At 47.9% G+C, this 10,442-nt stretch overlaps 1 protein-coding gene across 1 annotated transcript; it reads left to right on the top strand.

Moving 5' to 3' along the window:
- The first annotated feature begins 368 nt into the window (after window positions 1-368).
- On the top strand, window positions 369-1,379 carry LOC102458951 (olfactory receptor 52R1-like). Its single transcript, XM_006112431.4, has one exon. It carries the CDS (start codon window positions 369-371, stop codon window positions 1,377-1,379), a length of 1,011 nt encoding a protein of 336 aa, XP_006112493.4.
- Window positions 1,380-10,442: the final 9,063 nt, after the last annotated feature.

The raw sequence follows: 10,442 nt of genomic DNA, 5'->3' as shown, positions 1-10,442 counted from the left end.
CTACAGGTGATGCTCAGGTCGTTTCCCTGAGGCATATTCTCGTTTGGATGATCCACACTCGTGTTTCCTGCTGGTGCCTGATTACAGGCACCCACACAAATCCATGTAGGAATTGTTGATGTCTGCAGCACTGTGAAATATGGAATTGGCATAAGTAGGGTCAGTTGTTCACCATTCATTTCTCTGAATAATACAACAGGTCACTTTCAGGGGGTGCTAAATGACCAGTCAGTCTGCTCCCATGAAGACAGTCTCCAGTTTTCATTGAGTGTCTCATATAAGCACTGTCTCTCTATCCAGGTGTTTCCGCTGTGACCATCACCCTAAATTCTGGGGCACACACCGGACATGAGGGGAACGTACAATACATGCAGGAAACACTCTTCTGCTTCCGAGTTGGACACCTCCTCCCCTACGCCATGTCATACTCCAACACAACCCACTTCATCAACCCCTCCTCCTTCATCCTGCTGGGCATCCCTGGCCTGGAGGCAGCCCACGGCTGGATCTCCATCTCCTTCTGCGTCATGTACATGATAGCCGTCTTGGGGAACGTCACCATCCTGTTCATCGTGAAGAGGGAGCCAAGTCTTCATGGACCCATGTACTATTTCCTCTGCATGCTGGCCATCACCGACCTGGTCCTGTGCACATCCATTGTGCCCAAAATGCTGAGCATCTTCTGGTTCAACTCCAGGGAGATCAATTTCAGCGCCTGCCTCACCCAGATGTTCTTTGTTCACTGCTTCTCCACTGTGGGCTCAGGGATCTTCGTGGCCATGGCGTTGGATCGCTATGTGGCCATCTGCAACCCCCTGAGACATTCCACCATCCTGACAAACCGCATGGTGGCCAAGATTGGCCTGGCCGTGCTGCTGCGTGGTGGCCTGCTCCTACTGCCCTATCCCTTCCTGGCGAGTCAGTGGCCATATTGCAGAACCAACATCATCCCCCACTCGTACTGTGAGCACATCGCCGTGGTGAAGCTGGCCTGCGCCGACATCCGCGTCAGTAGCTACTACAGCCTCTCTCTGGCAATCTTTCTGACCGGCATGGATGTGTTTTTCATAGCAGCATCCTATGTCCAGATCCTCAGGGCCATTTTCAGCCTTCCCACCAAGGACGCCCGGCTCAAGACTTTTGGGACCTGCGGCTCCCACCTCTGTGTTATTTTAGTTTCCTACATCCCAGCTCTCTTCTCGTTCCTCACGCACCGGTTTGGCCACAATGTGCCCCTGCATGTCCATATTCTTATCTCCAATGCGTACCTACTTGTGCCTCTCATGCTGCACCCCCTCATCTTCGGAATGAGAACTAAGCAAATCCGAGACAGGCTGATCCGACTTGTTATTCTGAAAGGGACCAAACTTTTCTCCTGATGCTCTGGCTCTGTGAGGTGTGTCTACACTACATGGCTCCGTCGGCAGAGCCGTGTAGATGAGCTTTGTAGACCTAGCATAACGAAGCGGCAATTTAAATTGCCTTTACCAAGAGCCTTTATCAACCGCCCTGGTAAACCTCATCCCACGAGGCATAATGGGGCGGTTGATAAAGCTTTTTGATGTCAACCGCCGAGCATCCAGACTACTGCGCTGTGCCGCCACACAGCTGATCGGCACAGCGCGGCAGCCATTTTGATGTAAATGAAGTGGCGATTATTTAAATCGCCACTTCATTTTGCTATGTCTACTAAGCTCATCTACATGGCTCCGTCGACGGAGCCAGGAAGTGTCGACCTACCCCAACTGAGCTCCTTTCAGAGCTGCTGCTGCTGTGTTACCAGGATCTCTGGAGAGTTAGGCTGTCTACACCCAGTTATTTCAAAAAAATGATTTCAATAACTCCTCAATAGCTATTTTGAAATTAGCATATTCCCCTTCACAAGCAGGAGTTCTTCTTTCAAAACACCAAGCTTGGCAGTGTGGACACTCGCCTTGTTACTTTGAAATAACTCCCCAGTGTAGCCATGGCTTTACAGGGACATTAAAACGTACTGACCTTACTGATCTGTCTTAGAATGGGCGACTACAGAGTCACTCTATGGACACTTCATTCCAGGGGCCACTTAAACTCTTGAAAACTCTAGTTTCGTGACATAGAACTTAGCAATCAGCCGAGAGTGGCTCTGCAGGGGCCTGTCTACACTAGGACATTATTTCAAAGTAACAAAATTCAAAATAAGAACTCCTGAAATAATTCTTTTGAAATGAACTTATTCCCTGAGGAAAGCAGGAGTGCAGATTTTGAAATAACCAGCCAGTTATTTCGAAACAATCGACTTGGTCGTGTGGACACTCTGCTTATTATTTCGAAGTAAGACGGATCATTTCTAAATAGCTCCCTAGTATAGACCAGGGCCATCTTATTCCTGTCTAAGGGTGTGTCTAAAATACATGGCTCCGTCAATGGAGCAATGTAGATGAAGCTCATTGGCAGAGGGAAATGAAGCTGTGATTTAAATAATCGCGGCTTCACTTAAATTTAAATGGCTGCCGCGCTCTGCCAACCAGCTGATGATCAGCGGTTTGTCGGCAGATCGGGGCAGTCTGGATGCGCCGCGGTCGACAAGGAAGCTTTTGTCGACTGGTGCAGGTAAACCTGCTTTACAAGGCATACCTGCATGAATTTCTGGAACTGCTTAAAACGGAATACTATTCCATTTTCAGTTTTTCCAGAAAAGGAGCGTCTACATTGGCAGGCTGCTTTTCCAGAAAAGCCCTTTTTCCGGAAAAGTGTCTGTGGCCAATGTAGACGCGCTTTTCCGGAAAAGAGCCCCGATCGCCATTTTCGCGATCAGGGCTTTTTTCCGGAAAAGACTACTGGGCTGTCTACACTGGCCCTTTTCCGGAACAGTGTTCTGGAATAAGGACTTATGCCCGAGCGGGAGCAGAATAGTTTTTCCGGAATAGCGGCTGATTTTGTACAGTAGAGCATCGTTGCTTTTCCAGAAATTCAAGGGCCAGTGTAGACAGCTCGCAGCTTATTCCGGAAAAGCAGCTGATTTTCCGGAATAAGTGGCCCAGTGTAGACACAGCCACTTTGTATTAACTCTGTGGAGAGAGAGACCCAGTTAGGACTTCTGGGTTCTGTTCTTAGCTTCTAGAGTGGAACGGGGTCTAGTGGGTTCAAGCAGCGGCAGATTCACCAGGGACCAGAATGGCCATACTGGGTAGGACCAGTGGTCCATCTAGCCAGTATCCAGTCTTCCAAGAGTGCCAAACGCCACGTGCTTCAGAGGAAATGAACAGAGAACACGGCAAGCAACAAGAGAGTGATTTCTTATTGGGCGCTCCCAGCTCCTGGCAAACAGCCCAGGGACACCGCCCCTACCCATCATGGCTAAGAGACATTGAACTATGAACTTATGTAGAACTTATTGAAACCGTGTTTTCGTTTTGGCCTTCACAAGATCCCATGATGCAGGTCCACAGATTGACTGTGATGAAATACTTTGTTTAAAAGCTTCTGCCTATTCATTTCATTGGGTGACTCCTTGTGCTTGTGTTCTAGGCAGGAGTAAACACATTTTCCTTATTCAGATTTTCCCCACTATTTGTGATTTCGTAGACCCCCCTCAAATCCCCCCTTAGCTGTGTCCTCTCCAAGATGAGAAGAACTTGTCGTGTTAATCTCACCTGATATATAAAGTGTCCCATAGCCATCATTGTGTTGCCCTTTTCTGTACCTATTTCGATTCCAAAGTATTTTGAGTTGCAGGTACCAGAGCTGCATTCAGTATTCAATCGGAGTGTACTACTAATTTATATGGAGACAATTTGCTTTTTTTCTCCTTATCTCTCACTTTTAAAAAAAAAAAGGTCCCAGCTTTCTCTTAGCTGTTTTGATTGCTGCTGCACATTGAGCCAGTCTTTAACACCAGTAACTCATAATTCATTGTACAAACCGTCTGCTTCCATATGTCTTTGGGTTTTCCTGTACTCTTTGCTCATCTTCCCCGCACTCAGAGGCAGGAGAACAGGGCAGGGACATTGGATTGCACATAGGTTGGCCACTGAAGAAAGGAGTCACTGAATTCTAGAGAGAACCAGTTTTCCCCAGCCCTTTAAAAGCTCAGACATTGAACGTGTCAGAAGATGTGGGGCAGGAGTAAGACATGCAGATGAGAGGGGCTCTTTAGGGGCAGGGTTATGGCTGTAGCAGAGACACACTCCAGCTGCAGTAGAACTCAGGACTCGCAAGAGGTGGCTGCTGGACATAGAGGGTGCTCATCAAGTTCCAAAGAATAGTGTGTGGGACCCAACACAGCCGTCTGGCCGATGTCCAGCTGCAGGAGCTTGAGCGAGGTGGAAACAGCAAACCTGGAGCTGTTACAAGGACCCTCAGAGACTGTGGGCAGAAGTTGTTGGTCTGGGCAGGGCAAGGATGTTCTCTTATCCAAATGTGTCTCCTCTACCCTTGCTGTGTCCCTGAGGTGCTCTGGTTTCTGGGTCTCTCCTGAAAGGAATGTTTCCTCAACAAGCCTGGGCCAGCAAGTGCATAAGAACAAAACACAAAAAAGGCCAGACTGGGTCAGACCAAAGGTCGATCTAACCCAGTATTCTGTCTGCCCACAGTAGCCAGGTGCCCCAGAGAGAAAGAACACAACAGGTAATCCTGACGTGATCCCTCTCCTGTCTTCCATTTCCAAACAAACGGAGGCTAGAGCCACCATTCCTACCCATCCTGGCTAATAGCCATTGAGGGACCTAATCTCCATGAATTTAGCTAGTTTTTTTTTAAACCCTGTTAAATCCTGATCTTCAGAACCTCCTCTGGCAAGGAGTTCCACAGGTTGACTGAAAACGTCCTTTGTTTGTTTTAAACCTGCTATCTCTTCATTTCATGTGGTGACCCCTAGTTCTTATGTTATGGGAACAAGTAAATAACTTTTCCTTATTCATTGTCTCCACAACTGTCATGATTTTATAGACCTCTATCATATCCCCCCTCCTTCTCCTCTTTCCTCAGTTGACAAGTCCAAGTCTTTTTAATCTGTCTTCACACAGGACCCGTTCCAAACCCCCAATCATTTTTGTTACCCGTTTTTAACCTTTTCCAATGCCAAAATAGCTTTTTTTTTGTCAGCAAGTGGACAGGAAGATTTCTCTCTGCCTTGGAAAGTCTCCCCAGCATGGCAGAGTCAGGGAATCCCCATTCTTCTCCGAGTGCTTATTCATGTCCATTCCCAATAAGGTGTCTGCTTGCTCATGGGTACAGGCGGTGGATACATCTTCCTTTGGACTGATGCTGAAGGCTCCATGTGCCTCAACACCTCCATGAATCCGATCATGGAACTTTTTTCTTTTTGTAAATAAATCTTTCGATTTTACACACAAAAGGATTGTCAACAGTGTGATTTCCAGGGAAGACCTGAGCTGTGTATTGACCTGGGCATGTGGCTGACCCTTTGGGATCAGAAGAACCTATTATTTTCTGACACAGGTCGTAAGGAACCGCTCGTCTCTGATACCAGTGTTTTTGATGGTGTTACTAGACTAGAACGCCACAGAAACGACTTGTAAGACGTCTTGCTATCCCGTGTGGTGAAACAGGAGTTATTTTAGGGTGCATTAGCAGGAGCACGGCCAGCAGATCTAGAGAAGTGATTATTGCCCTCTATTTGGCACTGGGGAGGCCACATCTGGAGTATTGTGTCCAGTCCCATCCCACCCCACTACAGAAAGGATAAGCACAAAATGGAGGACAAGGACAGTGATGAGGGGACTGGAGCCCATGACGTACAAGGAAAAGCTGAGGGATTTGAACTTATTTAGTCTGCAGAAGAGAAGAGTGAGGGGGGATTTGAGAACAGCCTTCAACTCCCTGAAGGGAGAATCATAGAATACTAGGACTAGAAGGGACCCCTGCCCTCATGGCAGGACCCAGTACTGTCTAGACCATCCCTGATAGACATTTATCCAACCTGCTCTTAAATATCTCCAGAGATGGGGATTCCACAACCTCCCTGGGCAATTTATTCCAGCGTTTGACCACCCTGACAGTTAGGAACTTTTTCCTAACGTCCAACCTAAATCTCCCTTGCTGCAGTTTAAGCCCATTGCTTCTTGTTCTATCCTCAGAGGCCAAGAGGAACAAGTTTCCTCCCTCCTCCTTATGACACCCTTTTAGATACCTGAAAACGGCTCTCATGTCCCCCCTCAGTCTTGTCCTTTCCAAACTAAACAAGCCCAATTTTTTCAGTCTTCCCTCATAGGTCATGTTCTCTAGATCTTTAATCATTCTTGTTGCTCTTCCCTGGACCTTCTCCAATTTCTCCACATCTTTCTTGAAATGCCGAGCCCAGAACTGGACACAATACTCCAACTGAGGCCTAACCAGTGCAGAGTAGAGCGGAAGAATGACTTCTGGTGTCTTGCTCACAACACACCTGTTAATGCATCTGTGACGGGGAAGGCGCCTTGCCCGTGCTACCCCGCACTGAACCGGAGACCGGGACAGAGAGTGGGCCCCCGGGAAGGCAGGCGGATGGGAGAGGTCCGGCCGCGGGGAACCCGGAAGCCAGGGTAAGAGGAGGGACGGCCAGCAGCCAAGAGGACGGTCCGGCGCGGCCGGATGATGTCATAGAAAGCACCGAGCGGGACACACAGAAGGGTGGGGCCCCGGATGCCGGGGGTAGGCCCGCCCAGGTGGTGGTGGGGCGGGAGATTCAAAAGGGCGAGAGCCCAAGCCAAGAGGGGGGCTCTAGGAGGTGGAAGGAGGCCAGACCCCTGCCAGGAGAGCGGAGCATGAGAGAACCCCTGCACACGGACCCCCGCCAGAGGAAGGGACTCAGGGTGAGTCTATCCCCCAGCTGGGGAATCCACGGGGATTGAGCCGGGAAGAAGAGACCCAGGGCGGGGCCGTGGACCCCGCGAGTGGAGGGTTTGGGGCACCCGACCCCCTGCGCTGTCAGGAGACAGACGTCCCTGTCTTAGGGCCCTGGGTCGGGGCTCGGAGTGTGGGAGGGCACGAGCCCCCTTCTCGGCCCCCTCAGGCCCGTTAGAGTCCGGGGGTGCCGGAGCTTTAAGCCTCGGACCACGGTCAGGCGGTCAGTCACAAGACGAGTACGCCCCTAGCGGGACGTGGGCTCACCCGAACTCGGGGTGACCCCAGGGGACACGGTAACAGCATCCCAGAATCATGTTTCCTTTTTTTGCAACAGATTCACACTGCTGACTCATATTCAGCTTGTGGTCCACTATGACCCCTAGATCCCTTTCTGCTGTGCTCCTTCCTAGACAGTCGCTTCCCATTCTGTATGTGTGAAACTGATTGTTCCTTCCTAAGTGGAGCACATTTCATTTGTCTTTATTAAACTTCATCCTGTTTATCTCAGACCATATCTCCAATTTGTCCAGATCATTTTAAGTTATGACTCTATCCTCCAGAGCAGTCACAACCCCTCCCAGCTTGGTATCATCTGCAAACTTAAGAAGCGTACTTTCTACGCCAATATCTAAATCATTGATGAAGATATTGAACAGAGCCGGTCCTAAAACAGACCCTTGCGGAACCCCACTTGTTATATCTTTCCATCAGGATTGTGAACCATTAATAACTACTCTCTGAATACGGTTATCCAGCCAGTTATGCACCCAACTTATAGTAGCCCCATCGAAGTTGTATTTGCCTAGTTTATTGATAAGAATATCATGCGAGACCGTATCAAATGCCTTACTAACGTCTAGGTATACCACATCTACCGCTTCTCCCTTATCCACAAGACTCGTTATCCTATCAAAGAAAGCTATCAGATTAGTTTGACATGATTTATTCTTTACAAATCCATGCTGGCTGTTCCCTATCACCTTGCCACCTTCCAAGTGTTTACAGATGATTTCCTTAATTACTTGCTCCATTATCTTCCCTGGCACAGAAGTTAAACTAACTGGTCTGTAGTCTCCTGGGTTGTTCTTATTTCCCTTTTTATAAATGGGCACTAGATTTGCTCTTTTCCAGTCTTCTAGAATCTCTCCTGTCTCCCATGATTTTCCAAAGATGATAGCTAGAGGCTCAGATACCTCCTCTATCAGCTCCTTGAGTATTCTAGGATGCATTTCATCAGGCCCTGGTGACTTGCAAGCATCGAACTTTTCTAGGTGATTTTTAACTTGTTCTTTTTTTATTTTATCTTCTCAACCTACCCCGTTCCCACTAGCATTCTCTATGTTAGTCATTCCTTCAGACTTCTCAGTGAAGATTGAAACAAAGAAGTCATTAAGCATCTCTGCCATTTCCAAGTTTCCTGTTACTATTTCTCCCTCCGCACTGACCAGTGGGCCTATCCTATCCTTGATCTTCCTCTTGCTTCTAATGTATTGATAAAAATCCCTGCCTGAACTGGTTCCCGGTGGCCTTAAGTGTGAGATAGCATCCAATCCATGTGGACGCTATCTTTCAAAAAAGCACATCACTTTTTCATTGCGCTTTTGCTGTCTAGATGCTCTCTTTCAAAATTAGCTTTTCCAGAAGATCTCTTCCAGTCATCTGCAGTCTAGACGTAGCCTCAAGATTTTCCACTTCATTTGATTCTACATTTTCTTTCACGTATAATGCTCCGCCCCCACAAGCGTGACCTGCTCTGTCCTTCCGATATATTTTGTACCCTGGTATGACTGTGTCTCATTGATTCTCCTCATTCCACCAAGTTTCCGTGATGCCCATTCTATCAGTAGCCTCCTTTAAAACTAGGCACTCTAGTTCACCCATCTTATGATTTAGACATCCAGTGTTTGTATATCAGCACTTGAAATGTTTGTCCTTCTTAATCTGTCTGCCATTTCCTGATGTATTACACTCTTTTTCATTTGTTTCTCATCTGATCTCCCCCATATTTTATCCTCTTCCACCTCTCCTCCTGACTAGATCAGAGAGAATCTCTATTAGTATTAAGGGAAGTCTCTGTCCGATCCATTTGTTCCTCCGCACCTGTCGGCTTTCCCCCAGCCCTTGGTTTAAAAACTGCTCTACGACATTTTTAATGTTAAGTGTCAGCCGTCTGGTTCCACTTTGGTTTAGGTGGAGACCATGCTTCCTGTATGGGCTCCCCCCATATTCAAAATTTCACCAGTTCTTAATAAATCTAAAGTTCTGCTCTCTGCACCATCATCTCATACACAGATTGAGTCTCTGAAGTTCTCCCTGTCTACCTGGCCTCGTGCGTGGAACTGGAAGCATTTCAGAGAATGCCAAAATAGAGGTCCTGGATTTCAATATCTTTCCTGGCAGCCTAAATTTGCCTGGGGGGGACATCTCTCCTACCCTTCCCTATGTCATTGGTACCTGCATGTACCACGACCACTGGCTCCCTGCCAGCACAACACATAAGTCTATCTAGATGACTTGAGACATCCATAACCAGACAGGCAACTCACCGTACGGTTCTCCTGGTAATTGCAAACCCGGCTATCTATATTTCTAATGATCAAATCTCCCATTCCTAACACCTGCCTTTTCCTAATGACTGGAGTTCCTTCCCCTGGAGAGGTAGCCTCAGTGCGAGAGGATACTACAACATTATCTGATATAACTTTATCTCAGCTATAACCTGTATAGCGACCGGGTGATCAAACCGAGCTGCATGGCCAAAACAGTTTATTCTCCATTTCATTCTGTATGTGTCCAACCATGGTCTGAGCTTGGGCCAGAGCTGCAAAGAGGAAGTGACCCCCTGGTGTTGCTCTCAGCGAGGGCCAGGCCTTTCCCTGGGGTATATATCACGCTGGTGCCTATTAAGCTTTCTCACAAAATCATGTATGGACATTACTGACCCAGACACACCACTGGTATTCGGAGGATTCATTGTTCATAATTCCTTTCACTGAAAAAGAATTTTTTTCAGAGTGTGAAGAGCGAGCAATCTGCTTTGCCCATGACAACAGCCTCAAGCAGGGCACGTCATGTCTCATATTATCATTTTCTGTCCCTCTAGGCAATTATACTGCGACCATCATTATAAACCCTGGGCACACACGGAAAGTCTCAGGAACGTAGGGTACATTCAAGAGACACTCTTCTGTCTCAGAGTTGAACGCATTCTCCGCTATCCCATGTCAAATTCCAACACAACTGAGTTCTCCAAGCCCTCTACCTTCTTCCTGCTGGGCATTCCTGGACTGCAGGGGGCCCATGTCTGGATCTCCATCCCCTTCTGCATCATGTATACAATAGCCCTCTTGGGGAATTTCACCATCCTGTTCATTGTGAAGAGGGAGCCGAGCCTCCACGAGCCCATGTACTATTTCCTCTGCATGCTGGCCATCACCGACCTGGTCCTGTGTAAATCTACTATGGCCAAATAGCTGAGCATCTTCTGGTTCAATTCCAGGGAGATCGATTTCAGTGCCTGCCTCACCCAGCTGTACTCCACAATTGAGTCTGGGATCTTTGCAGCCATGGCGTTGGATCGCTACATGGCCATTTGCCATCCCCTGAGACATTCC

Source organism: Pelodiscus sinensis, chromosome 1, assembly GCF_049634645.1.
Source record: "Pelodiscus sinensis isolate JC-2024 chromosome 1, ASM4963464v1, whole genome shotgun sequence".
Taxonomy (NCBI): Eukaryota; Metazoa; Chordata; order Testudines; family Trionychidae; genus Pelodiscus; species Pelodiscus sinensis.
This window is presented reverse-complemented; position numbering and strand designations above follow the sequence as displayed.

Excerpts from the sequence above, each read along its gene's own strand:
- LOC102458951 (XM_006112431.4), top strand. The coding sequence starts at position 369 with ATGCAGGAAACACTCTTCTGCTTCCGAGTTGGACACCTCCTCCCCTAC.